The sequence below is a fragment of the Procambarus clarkii genome, chromosome 36 (assembly GCF_040958095.1).
Source record: "Procambarus clarkii isolate CNS0578487 chromosome 36, FALCON_Pclarkii_2.0, whole genome shotgun sequence".
NCBI lineage: Eukaryota > Metazoa > Arthropoda > Malacostraca > Decapoda > Cambaridae > Procambarus > Procambarus clarkii.
The window spans coordinates 7709743-7727219 of NC_091185.1; the positions used below are offsets into that span (position 1 = coordinate 7709743).

The window sequence follows — 17477 nt, forward strand, 5'->3', positions numbered from 1 at the left end:
TGGTTGTACAAGAATGTAACAACTCTTGTATATATCTCAAAAAAAAAATATATACACGTGGAAGATACTGGAGGGCCAAGTACCAAATCTACACAATAAAATAACAATGTACTGGAGTGAACGATATGAAAGAAAATGCAGAATAGAACCAGTGAAAAGCAAGGGTGCCATAGGCACAATCAGAGAACACTGTATAAACATCAGAGGTCCACGGTTGTTCAACACCCTCCCAGCGAGCATAAGAAATATTACAGGAACAACTGTGGACATCTTCAAGAGGACACTAGATTGTTTCCTCCAAGGAGTGCCGGACCAATCGGGCTGTGGTGGGTATGCGGACCGCTCCAAGCAACAGCCTAGTGGACCAAACTCTCACAAGTCAAGCCTGGTCTCGGGCCGGGTTTGGGGAGTAAAAGAACTCCCAAAACCCCATCAACCATTCTTTCTAAGATCAGATATTACGTACCCCGCCCTGCCCTGGTGACGCTCTATTACTCTCTCATCTATCCATATCTCAACTATGGTATTTGTGCTTGGGGTTCTACTACCCGGTCACAGCCGAGCAAACAGCACGCTGGACTTATGATCCTGTGGTCCTGGGTTCGATCCCAGGGGCCGGCGAGAAACAATGGGCAGAGTTTCTTTCACCCTGTGCCCCTGTTGCCTAGCAGTAAAATAGGTACCTGGGTGTTAGTCAGCTGTCACGGGCTGCTTCCTGGGGGTGGAGGCCTGGTCGAGGACCGGGCCGCGGGGACACTAGAAAGCCCCGAAATCATCTCAAGATAACCCAAAATCATTTACGTCCTCTAATTACCCAACACAAAGCTGCTATTAGAACAATATCTAACTCTGGCCCCAGACAGCATTCGGTACACTTACTCAAATCTCTGAATATGTTAGATATTAAGTAACTGCACATCCTCTCTTGTGTACTCTATATATTTATAGCTCTGAATTGTAATGTCAATCCTGACCTTCAACGCTTCATAGAAGGTTGTAACAGAACTCGTGGGCACCACACCAGAAACAAATACCTATTTGATATTCCAAGAGTACGACTTAATCAAACTAGGAATGCTCTACAAATCAAGGGACCCAGAATGTGGAATGACCTTCCCAATTATGTCAAAGATTGTACCTCAACCAGTTTAAGATGAAAACTAAGTGGTAGTAGTAGGCATCCTTCAGTCTCGGGAGACTATGGAGTTGCGCCCTGGTTGTCAATCCTGGTGCAGCGTCTGGTGTGACTTATGAGGCCAATCCAAGAGTGGCAGTCCGTCCCACACTGAGCACAAACTAAGTCCGAATGTGGTCTGTCTTCCTGGCTATCGGCTTTCCTTCTCTGTCTCTTTGCCTCCGATTTCTTGGCAAGTGACTCCTCGAACTTGGAGAGACCTTTTTAAACAGACTGCCCCCAGGCTGAACGGTCTGCGGCCAGTGTTTCCCACATAGCAAGATTGACGTCCATGATTTTCAGGTCCCTCTTGCATACGTCTTTGTACTGTAGCTGGGGCTTGCCTGTTGGATGCTTTCCCTGCATCAGCTCTCCATACAGGAGATCCTTGGGGATCCTGCCGTTGGCCATTCGCACAACGTTCCCGAGCCAGAAACATTCGTCTCTGTTTCAGCATTGTGTACATTGTGCATTGTGTACATTGTGCTGGTGATTCTTGCTCTCCTCAGGACGTTATTGTTTTTCACCTTGTCTTGCCAGGTGATGTCCAAGATGTGTCGAAGGCAGCGCATGTGGTAGGCATTCAGCTGTCTTTCCTGACGGGCGCGGAGTGTCCAAGACTCACTGCCATAAAAGAGAGTGCTCAGGACACACGCTCTGTAAACCTGAATCTTTGTATACTCAGTCAGTCTGTTGTTGGCCCACACTCTCTTTGTCAGTCTGGACATGGTAGTAGATGCCTTACCGATGCGTTTGTTTAGCTCTGTATCAAGAGAGAGGGAGTCAGAGATTGTGGAGCATGTCCTGTGGTACACGAAGTCGTGAATGACTTCCAGTTTGGAACCGGAGATGCCGATGTCAGGTGGGGAGTCCACTCCTTGTCCCATGACTTGTGTTTTCTTCAGGCTGATGGTGAGTCCGAAGCCCTGACAGACCTCGCTGAAGCGGGTCATGAGCCGTTGGAGGTCTTCGGCTGAGTGGGCAGTGACTGCTGCGTCGTCGGCAAAAAGGAAGTCGCGCAGACACCTCAGCCGAACCTTCATCTTGGCTCTCAGCCTGGCGAGGTTAAAGAGCTTTCCATCCAACCTGGTCTGGAGGTAAATGCCTTCCGTGGCAGATCCGAAGGCGTGCTGCAGCATAACTGCGAAGAAAATCCCGAATAGGGTTGGAGCCAGTATGCAACCCTGCTTTACTCCACTTCGGATGTCAAAGGCGTCTGATGTTAGGCCATCAAAGAACATGGTGCCCTTCATGTTCTCATGGAAAGATCTGATGATGCTGAGGAGCCTGGGTGGGGACAGGACCTTGGGGAGGATCTTGAACAGGCCATCCCTGCTGTCAAGGTCGAAGGGCTTCGTCAGATTTATGAAGGCTACAAAGAGTGGCTGCTTCTGTTCCCTGCATTTCCCTCCTGGTCTGAGGGAAAAGACCATGTCGATGGTGGACCTGTTAGCTCTGAATCCGCATTGTGATTCTGGATAGACTCTCTCAGCAAGTACTTGGAGCCTCTTAATGTGACTTGAGCAAACAGCTTTCCGATAATACTGAGGAGGGAGACTCCACGGTAATTGTTGCAGTCGCCCCTGTCACCTTTATTCTTATACAGCGTGACGATGTTGGCATCCCTCATGTCCTGTGGCACTTCTCCTTCTTCCCAGCAGAGGCAGAGAATTTCATGCAGCTCCATGAGCAGGTTACCTCTGCAGCACTTTAAGGTCTCAGCAGGAATGCCGTCTTTGCAATGAGCTTTGCCAGAAGCAAGGGAGTCTAGGGCCTCGCTGAGTTCCTCGAGGGTCGGTTCGCTATCGAGCTCCATTAACACAGGCAGGCACTCAATGGCGCTCAGGGCGTCTTCGGTGACCACATTGTCCCCGACGTATAGCTCAGAGTAGTGTTCGACCCAGCGCTTCAGCTGCAGTGTCTGGTCCTGAATCACCTCGCCAGTGGCAGATTTCAGAGGAGCGGTCTTCCTCTGGATTGGGCCGAGGGCCTGCTTGATGCCGTCATACATTCCCTCTTACATTGCCTGTATCCGCTGCAGTCTGTATCTGGGAGCAGAGCTGGAGCCAATAGTTGTTGGCACATCGCCTGGCGCTCTGCTGCTCTTTGCAGCGGACGGCCCGAAGGATCTGTAAGTTGCACTGACTTGGGCAGGCTCTGTAGGCTGCCAAGGCGTTTCTCTTCTCTTCGATGACAAGTGTCATCTCTTCCGAGTGAGCCTCGAACCAGTCTGCCGACCTGCTGGTCTTCTTGCCATAGGTGGAAATGGCAGCGTTGAACACAGCGTCTCTGAAGTGCTCCCATCTTTTACAAGCAGTGACCCCGGCTGGGCCAGGGAGAGCTTCCTCAAGCACACGTGCATAATCTTCCACCTTGTCCTGGTTGCGGGTCTTGGTGGTGTCGATGCGAGGTCTGCCCGCCTTTTTCGAGTGATGAATCTTCTTTGGTTGCATCTTGACCCTGCTACATACCAGGGAGTGGTCGGTGTCACAGACAGCACTCTGGTAGCTACGCGTAATCTTGACGCTGGGTAGACCTGGCACGCCTGGTAAAAATCAGGTCAAGCTGGTGCCAGTGCTTGGATCTGGGGTGTCTCCAAGATACTTGGTGTTGAGGCTTTGTGCTGAAGAACGTGTTGGTGACACAGAGACCATGAAGGCAGCAGAGTTCTAGCAGACGCTGCCTGTTCTCATTCATCCTCCCTATGCCGAATTGACCCAGACAAGTGGGCCAAATGTTGTGATCGGCACCCACTCTGGCGTTAAAGTCGCCGAGGATAAACAGTGGCTCCTTTACAGGGATTCTCGCTATGACTCTGTTGAGGTCATCGTAGAATTTTTCCTTTGCCTCTGCTGGAGAAGTCAGGGTTGGTGCATATGCACTAATTACATTGACTAGTTCTGTTTGGGAGTGCAGTTGCAGGGACAGAATTCGTTCGGTTTCCCCCATCGGATGGCATAATGTGTCCCAACAGTGCATTCCTGACGGCAAATCCCACACCATGTTATCTGGTCTCATCAGGTGGTTTTCCTTGCCAGAAGAAAGAGAAGGTCCTCTCTCTCACAGATCCTGATCCTGGGAGCCTGGTCTCTTGGAGAGCAACAATATCCATCTGCAGTTTGCTCAGCTCCCTATCGATGATTGCTGTTTTTCGGGTGTCATTGATTTCTTGCTGGTCGTCAGAGAAACCTGGTGTCAGTGTTCTGACGTTCCATGTGCCCAGCTTTAGGGCAGTTGATATTTTCTTTTTAGGTTTGGTATTGCTTGGTGCAAAGTTGTAGGGCCGCTTGTCGGTTTTCACCCTAAACCCCACGCACCCAGTGAGGTTAACGGACCATGGCGAGGCAACACCTTATTGGCTGGGGTTTGCCCAGCTTGAAGCGGGCGGTAGCTGCCCAGGGGGGCGTGGTGACCCCTCCTATTGTCGGAAGCAACCCCTGGCGTCACACTCTTCGCCAATCGAGCAGAAGACTTTAAACCGGTAGACTGCCGCTTCCCGTGTTGGTTCGACGTTGTGAGGCAAAGCTGGAGTGTCCTCTCCAGGGCGCAAAGCCTGGGTAGGTAGATATGGAGGAGAAGCTGTTACCCATGCAGCAGGTCCCCCCCTCTTCACGTTGATGAAATTATCCAATGGAAAGGCAAATGCCAATACGCATGGTTCCAGCACCGTCGCAGGAGCTGCCAGAACGAGGTTGAAGTCAACAACGAACTGCCTTAGGGGCTCCAACTCCGGATTTTTCCTCGAAGGTGACTCCTGAAGCCTTTCCCAAAAAAGTGGTATGGCCGCAATTAAGGCAGCAGAGGTTTAAAATCAGGGTTTTCCTTCCCCTAGATGGGCTGCCTTCCCAGGCTATCGAGTCACATCTACCCAGAGCAGCTGGTTTTAAGGTGCCAGAGGCACGCCCTCGCCCCTTCTGTCGGTAAAAGCAGTTCCGCCGGACTTCAAGACTAAGCCACCCGTGCAGGCCAGGAGTTGGATTTGGTTGTCAGAGGCTATTTGAGACGCATTCCATATAGGAGCATTTTATAGGTCATGGGAGCTCGTCCCCCATTACCACCCCCTGGCTATGACAACCCCTTGGAATCAAGGGTTCGAAGGTTCATAGAACCCTTGGTATTATTGAAAACTAAGTACTACCTAATTAACTCCATGTAACCTACCTTACTTCTCAATATAAAAATAATAAACAATATACAAATCAGTAGTAAAGTTGATGGTAAATTCCTTGGTGTTCTCATCGATGACAAGCTGAATTTCCAAGGACACATTCTAAATATAGCAAAAAAAGTTTCTAAAACTGTTGGCATTCTTTCTAAGATCAGATATTATGTACCCCGCCCTGCCCTGGTGACGCTCTATTACTCTCTCATCTATCCTTATCTCAACTATGGCATTTGTGCTTGGGGTTCTACTACTAAGCAAAATCATTTACGTCCTCTAATTACTCAACATTACTCAACTTGAACGTTAGATCCCTAGGTAAACACTTCGATGATGTTAGTGCCTTGATTGAAACTATTGAAACAAATTCTCTTTTATTATACCTACTGAAACGTGGTTGAAAGAGGATACTACTCAACTCTTTAACATGCCTAACTACTCGGCAATTCACAACTGTCGTCAAATGCAGAGAGGTGATGGTACTGCTCTTTACTACCACCAAGAACTAACATGCTTAAAAATAATTAGAACTAGAGACTGCTGTGGGGAGTATATCTTCGCCAGTTTCAGAGTCAAGGGTGCCGAGTCTGTCCTGTCTGTGGGTGCAGTCTATAGAATTCCTAACACTGATGTGTCTGAATTCAATTCAAACCTTAGAAATCTAATACTAGAAAACAGACTGAACAAGAACCATCTAATTATCGCAGGGGACTTTAATATTGACCTCTGCGAGCCTGAACACCCTACTGCTGTTAGCTTCCTCAACTGTATGAATTCCTGCTTCCTCATACCCTTAATCACTAGACCAACTAGAATCACTGATAGTACTGCTACGACTCTAGATCACATCTGGACCAACATAACCTCTCCGCTTACTTCAGGTATAATCACCGATAGCACTACAGACCATTACCCCACATTTCTCATAACTAACATTATCAAACCACCTCTTGAGTCAAGGGAGTTAAGCTTAAGGCTGCACAATGAAACTGCTATAAACAATTTTATAACTGCTGCTGATAATGTCAACTGGGAGTCCGAGTTAGGTAACATAGGGGACATCAACCTAGCAGTGCAATCTTTTCTACAAACAACTCTTAGCCTTTATAACACCCACTGTCCTATGCTTACAAAACAAGTCACAAACAAAAGGCTTAAAAATCCTTGGCTTACAAAGGGAATATTTAAATCCATTAACAAAAAACACGACCTTGAGAAGAAGTATAGGCTAGGAACAGTCTCCAAAGAATTCTCAAAGAATTACTCGTTATTGCTATCTAAAATAATTAGACGAGCCAAAACTAATTACTATGAAGATAAATTTACCCAAATAAAGAACAACATTAAAAAAAACTTGAAACACGTTTTCACAAATATTGGGATCAAAGAAGATTTTAAATAACAAACCAACACTCCTGTCTAATAACGATGGTCAGCTTTCAGCCTCTGATTCTGCTATTGAGTTCAATAGGTTCTTCTCTTCCATTGGGTCATCCCTTGCAAATGATATTCCATCTTCCAGTACTGATGTTAAGGACTATCTTACAGGTAACTATCCACAATCTCTGTACCTAAAGCCTACTAATTCCACTGATGTCAATGAGATAATCCTTTCCCTTAAAACCAAGTCTAGTGCCCTCGAGGAGATACCAACTTTAATTTACAAAAAAGCCTCCAGATCTTTAGCCCCTGCTATTGCATTGCTCTTCAACAAGTCACTTGAACTCCAAACCTTTCCAGAAATTCTAAAAAAGCAAGAGTAACCCCTGTCCACAAATGTGGTGATCACACAGATGTTAACAACTGCACACCTATATCAATCCTGCCTAACTTGTCAAAAATATTCGAAAAACTAATCTACAAGCAGCTTTACTCTTTTCTAGCCAAACACAATATACTTAGCTCTTGTCAATATGGCTTCAGACCCAAAAAAGCACTAACGATGCACTTATTAGTATGATTAACTTGATTCACGCAGCTCTTGATAAAAATGAGTTTCCTGTTGGGTTATTTGTGGACCTGCGTAAGGCTTTTGACACTGTCAACCACCAAAACCTTCTTCTTAAATGACATCATTATGGAGTCAGAGGACACTCCCTGCAATACCTCAAATCTTATCTTACTGACAGGCTCCAGTATGTTTCTGTGAATAATACAATTTCTCCCACCCTACCCATCAACACTGGTGTTCCTCAGGGCAGCATACTTGGCCCTCTCCTCTTTCTCATCTACATTAATGACCTTCCAAATGCCTCCCAACACCTCAAACCAATTATATTTGCTGACGACACAACCTTCATTTACTCCAGTCCTGATCCCCTTGCTCTAAATGCCTCAGTAAATACTGAGCTAGAGAAAGTCCATCTTTGGCTAACTGCCAACAAACTCACCCTTAACATTGACAAAACGTTTTATATTCTGTTTGGCAATGAATCCTCTAATCAAATAAATCTCAAAATAAACAATACCCAAATTTGTAACAAATTAGATGGCAAATTCCTTGGCGTTCTCATCGACCACAAGCTGATTTTCCAGGGACACATTCTAAATATATCAAAAAAAGTTTCAAAAACTGTTGGCATTCTTTCTAAGATCAGATATTATGTACCCCGCCCTGCCCTGGTGACTCTCTATTACTCCCTCATCTATCCATATCTCAACTATGGTATTTGTGCTTGGGGTTCTACTACCCAAAATCATTTACGTCCTCTAATTACTCAACACAAAGCTGCTATTAGGACAATATCCAACTCTAGCCCCAGACATCACTCGGTACCCCTACTCAAATCTCTGAATATGTTAGATATTAAGTCATTGCACAATCTCTCATGTGTATTATACATATATAAAACGCTGAACTGTAATGCCAATCCTGACCTCAAAAGATTCATTGAAGGTTGTAACAGATCCCATGAGCACCACACCAGAAATAAATACAGTTTTGATATTCCTAGAGTACGATTTAATCAAACTAGAAATGCTCTTCAAATCAAGGGACCCAGAATGTGGAATGATCTTCCCAATCATGTTAAAGACTGTACCTCTCTCAACCAGTTTAAGATAAAAACGAAGCACTACCTAATAAATTCCCTGTAACCTACCTTACATTGTCACTATTACTATTGTCAACCCATGTATGTATTTTTTTTTTCAAAACAACGCTGTTTGAATGTAATTTTCTGTAATAATTTGTAATTGTATTTGTGCTGCTTTTTCAGCCATGTTCCCCCCTCTTTTACCTCTATTTTTATTTGTTCTCAACACATTTTATTCTTTTTACTCATTAGTATTAAGCTTTAGTCATTAATGTTTTTCCTGCCCGAAACGCTTTGCGTAATAGTGGCTTTAGGCATTGTATGTACTAGCTCTATCTATTAATCCAACAAACTTTGTAAAATCTCTTTATGTATGTACCTTACCTAAATAAACATTTATTTATTATTTATTTATAACACAAAGCTGCTATTAGGACAATATCTAACTCTGGCCCCAGACAGCATTCGGTACCCTTACTCAAATCTCTGAATATTTTAGATATTAAGTCACTGCACATCCTCTCTTGTGTACTCTATATATTTAAACTCTGAATTGTAATGTCAATCCTGACCTTCAACGCTTCATAGAAGGTTGTAACAGATCCCATGAGCACCACACCAGAAACAAATACCTATTCCAAGAGTACGACTTAGTCAAACTAGAAATGCTTTACAAATCAAGGGACCCAGAATGTGGAATGACCTTCCCAATTATGTTAAAGACTGTACCTCTCCCAACCAGTTTAAGATAAAAACTAAGTACTACCTAATTAACTCCCTGTAACCTACCTTACCCCTAAATGTCAACCCATGTCTACGATTTTAAACAATGCTGTTTGTTGGCCAAATTGTATTTTTGCTTTTTTTTCTGCAATGTTTCCCCCCTTTTTTCATTTTTGTCTGATTTTTCTCAACACAATTTATACTTTAATCTAAGTTAGTATTAAGTTTTAGTCTTAGTGTTTTTCCTGCCCGAAACGCTTTGCGTAATAGTGGCTTTAGGCATTGTATGTACTAGCTCTATCTATAAATCCATCAACTTTTGTATCTCACCTTGTATGTATGTACCTTACCTGAATAAATATTTGTACTTGTATTTGTATTTTGTTTGTTGAACGTTAGATCCCTAGGTAAACACTTCGATGATGTTAGTGCCTTGATTGAAACTATTGACAACAAATTCTCTTTTATTATACTTACTGAAACGTGGTTGAAAGAGGATACTACTCAACTCTTTAACATGCCTAACTACTCAGTAATTCACAACTGTCGTCAAATTCAGAGAGTTTTTTTTATTTTTTTATTTTTACATGCAAATATGCAAGTATAAGGCAATAAATACAATAAAAAGAACAGAATAAACAAAATAAGCAAAACAAAAAACCACCGGCCAGAAGGACCGACAGCACAGTACAAAAACAGCAAACATCAACAGAACACAAGAGAAAATAGTGTAAATAGGCTAGCAATACATAAAACACAATAACACATAAAACAAAACAAACAAACAAACATCATAACACACAGGGGAAAGCATAAGGAGAACAAATAACAAAAAAAACATAAAAATACAAAATTATAAAATCATAAAATATACAAGCCAAAAAACAAAAACATAAGCCATACATGGCACAATAGCAACACAAACAATAAACAATAACATGCACATCTAACCACTTGCAGTGCAAGAAATAAAAGGAGAGGCACAAGCACAGAACACACTAGGGCAAACATCAGAGCCAGAGGGGCACATATTACATAATCAAAGGAACAGAGAAGCAGTAAATGGTATAGCTACACACAAAGTTTGTTAAAACATGTAAGGAACACAATAAACAGGGACATTGAGAAAGCTAAAAATAACACCGGCCTGAAGGGCGCACAAGAAATAAAACGCATAGCAGAACATACCACAGGTCCCATGCATACACTAGACACACAGCAATCACACAAACTACTCAGATTGCTCATACTTCTCCGGCCACTCCGCCGCCGGGAAACGAATACAATACGCCTCCCAAAGCAACATGATGTTGTCCGGAACAGGGTGAGCATGGGCCGTACGAGGATCAGGCATCAAGTCCGGCACACCCACAACAAAACACCGAGCCTGCGGAACCCAGACGGTCGAGGGGCACCACGGAACAGGCTGCACGCGGTCAACAAAGTAAAACGACAAATGGTTATTCTTCCTATCATACGCTACGCCGGAGGCCAAGACGATCAGTAGGGGCTTTCCCCCACGGGGCCGGGCAATGGGCAGTGCACTCGCAGCCTCCTTGGCAGTTCCACAGGGCTCCGCGGCAACCACCGGACGTGTCACCTGCAGGGGTTCCCCACGCCGAACATCCTTCCTCAGCAACAACACAAGGTCGCGGCCCGCACCAGCACCCTCACCACCTACGTCTGTAGGAGCAACCACCCCCCCACTGCGGAGAACCTTCTGCAGAAGAAAGAACATGAGGTGAATCATATGCACAATCGTCGTCATCAGCAGGCACATGGACGTCAGCAACCACCATCGACTTGGATCCGGGTGCTTCGCGATCTACCACATCATTGCCTGAAGACCCACCGGCGTCGAAATCCCCCACATCAGCCCAAGCAGTAGAAGATCGCAGGGACCGTTTGGGCTCTGGCCGCACATCCTCAGAGCCAGAGGCAGACGCAGAACCACGGGCTTCACAAGCCGTGCGAACCGATGCTCGTCGCATGACGGCAGCAGCCTCAACCGCAGGGGGAACCGGGCCGCACACAACAGGACGCTCTGCAGCCCCCCCCCAGCACTCAGCTCAGCCGAACCACCCGGCGAAGGCGCAGGGCCAGATGCAGCAGCAGGAGACGAGGAAGACGAAGACGTCGACGACACGCAGAGACCATCTGGAAGACCCCCGGGAGCAGCTGTGACAGCGACAGGGGCAGGAAGATCAGCCGACGGCACCGGAACACCCGGAGGAGGAGCCGCACCATCAGGAGGACTGCTGGGCGACGCAGGGGGAGCCGCAGCAGCCAACGGGACGTCAACATCCTCGCTCATGGAATCCACCCCAACAGGGAGCGGCGGGAAATCATCTTCCTGGAACAGGTTCACAGGAGCGACAGCAGCCTCCGAGCACCCGGCAGCCTGATGCCCCAACAGGCCACACCGAAAGCAGGTACGGGGTTGCCGGGCATAGTAAACCCGGACGTAGTACCCCAGAAGCCGGACCGAAGAAGGGATGTCAGACCTCAGGCACATCCCAAGGGTACGAATGTTCGCCTGCATACCCTTATACCTCCCTGAGGATAGCGTGTGCACCCGCACACTGATGACTGCTCCAAACTGCTGGAAGTAAACGCCGGAGTAGTTCGGGAAACTCCAAGGGCGCCCCGTGCACACTCACGTAGGTCAGGGCACCACTACGGTCTGAAACAGTCACAGAGCCGGCACCATCCGGCAGCGACAAGGAACGCCCCTCGTAACGGCGGAGGAAAGCACGATACACCTCCTCCCCCGCCAACTTGATAATAACCCGGTGAGCAGTTACCAGCTCAACTCCGTAGACGTCGTCGACCGGGACACGGAGCATGTCACACATGACAAGCTCAACTAAAGGATAGCCAACATGGCCCGTAAACTCCAGTCCCACGGACTTTACTCTCAACACAGGAGGGAGAGGGACCCCCATCGCAAGCGTGCGACGTCACCACCAGCCAAGCAGCAACTGCCAAATTCAGAGAGGTGGTGGTACTGCTCTTTACTACCACCAAGAACTAACATGCTTAAAAGTAATTAGAACTAGAGATTGAAGTGGGGAGTATATCTTCGCCAGTTTCAGAGTCAAGGGTGCCGAGTCTGTCCTGTCTGTGGGTGCAGTCTATAGAATTCCTAACACTGATGTGTCCGAATTCAACTCAAACCTTAGAAATCTAATACTAGATAACAGACTGAACAAAAACCATCTAATTATCGCAGGGGACTTTAATATTGACCTCTGCGAGCCTGAACACCCTACTGCTGTTAGCTTCCTCAACTGTATGAATTCCTGCTTCCTCATACCCTTAATCACTAGACCTACTAGAATCACTGATAGTGCTGCCACGACTCTAGGTCACATCTGGACCAACATAACCTCTCCGCTTACTTCAGGTATAATCACCGATAGCACTACAGACCATTACCATCACATTTTTCTTAACTAACATTAACAAACCACCTCTAGAGTCAAGGGAGTTAAGCTTTAGGCTGCACAATGAAACTGCTATAGACAATTTTATAACTGCTGCTGATAATGTCAACTGGGAGTCCGAGTTAGGTAACATAGGGGACATCAACCTAGCGGTGCAATCTTTTCTTCCAAAAAACTCTCAGCCTTTATAACACCCACTGTCCTATGCTTACAAAACAAGTCACAACCAAAAGGCTTAACAATCCTTGACTTACAAAGGGAATACTTAAATCCATTAATAAAAAACATGACCTTGAGAAGAAGTATAGGTTAGGAACCGTCTCCAAAGAATTTTCAAAGAATTACTCGTTATTGTTATCTAAAATAATTAGACGAGCCAAAACTAAATACTACGAAGATAAATTTACCCAAATAAAGAGCAACATTAAAAAACTTGGAGCACAATTTCACAAATATTGGGATCAAAGAAGATTTTAAATAACAAACCACTACTCCTGTCCAATAACGATGGTCAGCTTTCAACCTCTGATTCTGCTATTGAGTTCAATAAGTTCTTCTCTTCCATTGGGTCATCCCTTGCAAATGATATTCCATTTTCCAGTACTGATGTTCAGGACTATCTTACAGGTAACTATCCACAGTCTCTGTACCTAAAGCCTACTAATTCCACTGACGTCAATGATATAATCCTTTCCCTTAAAACCAAGTCTAGTGCCCTTGAGGAGATACCAACTTTAATTTACAAAAAAGCCTCCAGATCTTTAGCCCCTGCTATTGCATTGCTCTTCAACAAGTCACTTGAACTCCAAACCTTTCCAGATATTCTAAAAAAAAGCGAGAGTAACCTCTGTCCACAAATGTGGTGATCCCACAGATGTTAACAACTACAGACCTATATCTTTCCTGCCTAACTTGACAAAAATATTTGAAAAACTAAATTTACCCAAATTAAATCCATTAATAAAAAACATGACCTTGAGAAGAAGTATAGGTTAGGAACCGTCTCCAAAGAATTTTCAAAGAATTACTCGTTATTGTTATCTAAAATAATTAGACGAGCCAAAACCCCTACAAGCAGCTTTACTCTTATCTAGCCAAACATAATATACTTAGCTCTTGTCAATATGGCTTCAGACCCAAAAAAAGCACTAACGATGCACTTATTAGTATGATTAACTTGATTCATGCAGCTCTTGATAAAAATGAGTTCCTGTTGGGTTATTTATTTAATTATTTATTTATTTATTTATTTATATTCAAGAAGGTACATTGGGTTTGTGAGAATACATAGCATAGTACAGTATTTACACTCTTGTAAAGCCACTAGTACGCGCAGCGTTTCGGGCAGGTCCTTAATCTAACAGATAATTTTAAGTAGGTAAATTCTATCAAAATTAATAAAATGATAACAAATACATTGCAAGAAAAAAAATGAGATGAGAGAGATTAGTAAGTATATTAAAGCACAATGGTATATTAAAGCTCTGACTGATTACATTGACAGCTTGATTGGCAATTTAAACAAGATTAATAGACACCATACAGCAGATTGACAGCACATATAAGAAGACAGCAATGATCCCAATGATAAAGATGTTCAGATTGGGTACATAAAGATTGGGAGATTGGGTAGCAATAGATACAGTGCAGTTTTAAAGCAAAAGGTAAAAAACTATGAAGATGAAATTAGGTACTTTTTAGTATTGTTTTTGAATGATGCAAAAGTTGGACAGCTTTTCAATTCAATAGGGAGTGAGTTCCATAGACTGGGTCCCTTTAGTTGCATAGAGTGTTTACACAAATTAAGTTTGACTCTGGGGATATCAAAGAGATATTTATTTCTGGTGTGGTGATAATGGGTCCTATTACATCTGTCCAGGGAGAGTTTCAGAGCAGGATTTGCATTTAAGAACAGGGTTTTGTAAATGTAGTTGACACAAGAGAATTTGTGGAGTGAGATTATGTTTAGCATGTTTAGGGAGTTAAACAAGGGGGCTGAGTGTTGTCTGAAAGCAGAATTTGTTATTATTCTGATAGCATATTTTTGCTGGGTAATGACTTGAGGTGGTTTGCAGTGGTTGAACCCCATGCACAGATACCATAATTAAGATAGGGATAGATTAGTGCATAATATAGAGAGATGAGAGCAGAGTTAGGTACATAATATCTGATTTTGGAGAGTATACCAACTGTTTTAGAGACTTTCTTAGTTATGTGTTGTATGTGGGTACTGAAGTTGAGTCTTTTGTCTAGGAATAGGCCATTATTGGTGGACCTGCGTAAGGCTTTTGACACTGTCAACCACCAAAACCTTCTTCTTAAATTACATCATTAAGGAGTCAGAGGACACTCCCTGCAATACCTCAAATCTTACCTTACTGACAGGCTCCAGTATGTTTCTGTGAATAATTCCATTTCTCTCACCCTACCCATCAACATTGGTGTTCCTCAGGGCAGCATACTTGGCCCTTTCCTCTTTCTCATCTACATTAATGACCTTCCAAATGCCTCCCAACACCTCAAACCAATTCTATTTGCTGACGACACAATCTTCATTTACTCCAGTCCTGACCCCCTTGCTCTAAATGCCACAGTAAATACTGAGCTAAATAAAGTCCATCTTTGGCTAACTGCCAACAAACTCACCCTTAACATTGACAAAACTTTCTATATTCTGTTTGGCAATAAATCCTCTAATCAAATAAATCTCAAAATAAACAATACCCAAATTTGTAACAAATTAGATGGCAAATTCCTTGGCGTTCTCATTGACCACAAGCTGAATTTCCAAGGACACATTCTAAATATATCTAAAAAAATTCAAAAACTGTTGGCATTCTTTCTAAGATCAGATATTATGTACCCCGCCCTGCCCTGGTGACTCTCTATTACTCCCTCAATCTATCCATATCTCAACTATGGTATTTGTGCTTGGGGTTCTACTACCCAAAATCATTTACGTCCTCTAATTACTCAACACAAAGCTGCTATTAGGACAATATCCAACTCTGGCCCCAGACATCACTCGCTACCCCTACTCAAATCTCTGAATATGTTAGATATTAAGTAACTGCACATTCTCTCATTTGTATTATACATATATAAAACGCTGAACTGTAATGCCAATCCTGACCTCAAAAGCTTCATTGAAGGTTGTAACAGAACCCATAAGCACCACACCAGAAATAAATAGAGTTTTGATATTCCAAGAGTACGACTTAATCAAACTAGAAATGCTCTACAAATCAAGGGACCCAGAATGTGGAATGACCTTCCCAATCATGTTAAAGACTGTACCTCTCTCAACCAGTTTAAGATAAAAACGAAGCACTACCTAATAAATTCCCTGTAACCTACCTTACCCCCCTATTGTCAACCCATGTCTGTTTTTTTTAAACAACGCTGCTTGTCGACCTAATTGTATTTGTGCTGCTTTTTCAGCCATGTTCCCCCCTTTCTTATTTTTATTTGTTCTCAACACATCTTATACTTTCTACTCAATTAGTAGTGAAAGAAAGCTTGGAGGGCTAGAAAAATTGCAGAACGAAGCTTTGAGGATAATCCTTGGGTACCCTCGTACCACAAAGATACTTAATATGAGAAAGGAACTTAATATTCTGAGCGTTGTTGATCGTGTTGTTGAAATTAGCTGTCAAATTGGTATAAAAATGCTTAGGCTAACTCATCCTAATCCTTGCACAGAAGTTTTTTTTTAGTTTAGTTCATTTATTATGCACCCCATACCCATCTTGTGGGCGGTAGTGGAAAGGGTTACAGAGGCACATAATGGGCTCAGGGACTGAACCCCACAATTCATTTAGCTAAGCAAGTTACAATCTTGATGAGCTAGTTACAAAATTCAAAGCCCTCCAGAATTTCTTTATTGAAGATCAGCATTGTTCCAAATGGATAACAAAAACTGGAACTCAACTCAGAATGTATCAGGTTCATGATTTGTACCAAGAGAAACAACAACGGCACTTTCCTGCACCGTGGGAGGTTACACCCTTTCCAGTTTTAATCCTTCCCTTTCCACCCAAGAAGCAAATTAGAGATCAGCCCAAGCTTCGTCTTGAGGCAAAGCTCAACGCCTTAAGCCATATTGATGCTCTGTCCACAGAGCATTCTCTCTCTCAAATCATATACACTGATGGTTCCCTACACCGCACCACGGGTGCAGCTGGAAGTGCAGTTGTTCTGACAATGGGCGATGGCTTGTACTTTGAGTGGGGAGTCCGTATAAATAACTGGGCCTCTACCCCTCAGACTGAACTATTTGCCTTGCTCCTTGCACTGAAATGTGTACAAGACTCCAAACTTTATACAATAATTGTAAGTGACTCCTTATCATCCTTAAATGCTCTCAACTCTTTAAGACATAACTGTAACATGCTCGTGTCCGAAGCTAGACACAAATACAACAAAATTATTAAGGATGGCAACAGAGTCCATTTCATGTGGTCTCCATTTCATGTTGGCCACCGAATGCATGATAGAGCTGATAAGTTAGCCAAAGAATTTGCCTTTAAAGGAGCCGTTGAGTGTAACCTTGGATTGTCAATGAGCAATCTGAGAGCAGCAGTACACCGAGAACTTCAACAAGATCTTGTAGATCTTGCAAAAAAAGCACTAACGATGCACTTATTAGTATGATTAACTTGATTCACGCAGCTCTTGATACAAAGGAGTTCCCTGTTTGGTTATTTGTGGACCTGCGTAAGGCTTTTGACACTGTCAACCACCAAAACCTTCTTATAAAATAAATAAATAAAATAAAATAAAATAAAATGTATATTTAGGTAAGTTACATACATACAATAAATTTTTACAAAGATTGGTTGACTTATAGGTAGAGCTAGTACATACAATGCCTAAAGCCACTATTACGCGTTTCGGGCATGATAAACTTAAATGACAAGCTTTATACTAATTGAGCA

The 17477-nt window shown here is 43.6% G+C and overlaps 1 protein-coding gene across 1 annotated transcript; it reads right to left on the reverse strand.

Annotated features, from left to right (window-relative positions):
• Window positions 1-1539: 1539 nt before the first annotated feature.
• Window positions 1540-2127, reverse strand: LOC138371580 (uncharacterized). The gene has a single exon (XM_069336465.1). The coding sequence runs from the start codon at window positions 2125-2127 to the stop codon at window positions 1540-1542; it is 588 nt and encodes a 195-aa protein (XP_069192566.1).
• Between the last annotated feature and the right edge of the window lie 15350 nt (window positions 2128-17477).

Bases quoted from the DNA above. Each gene is read 5' to 3' on its own strand.
- LOC138371580 (XM_069336465.1), bottom strand. From the start codon at position 2,127: ATGACCCGCTTCAGCGAGGTCTGTCAGGGCTTCGGACTCACCATCAGC.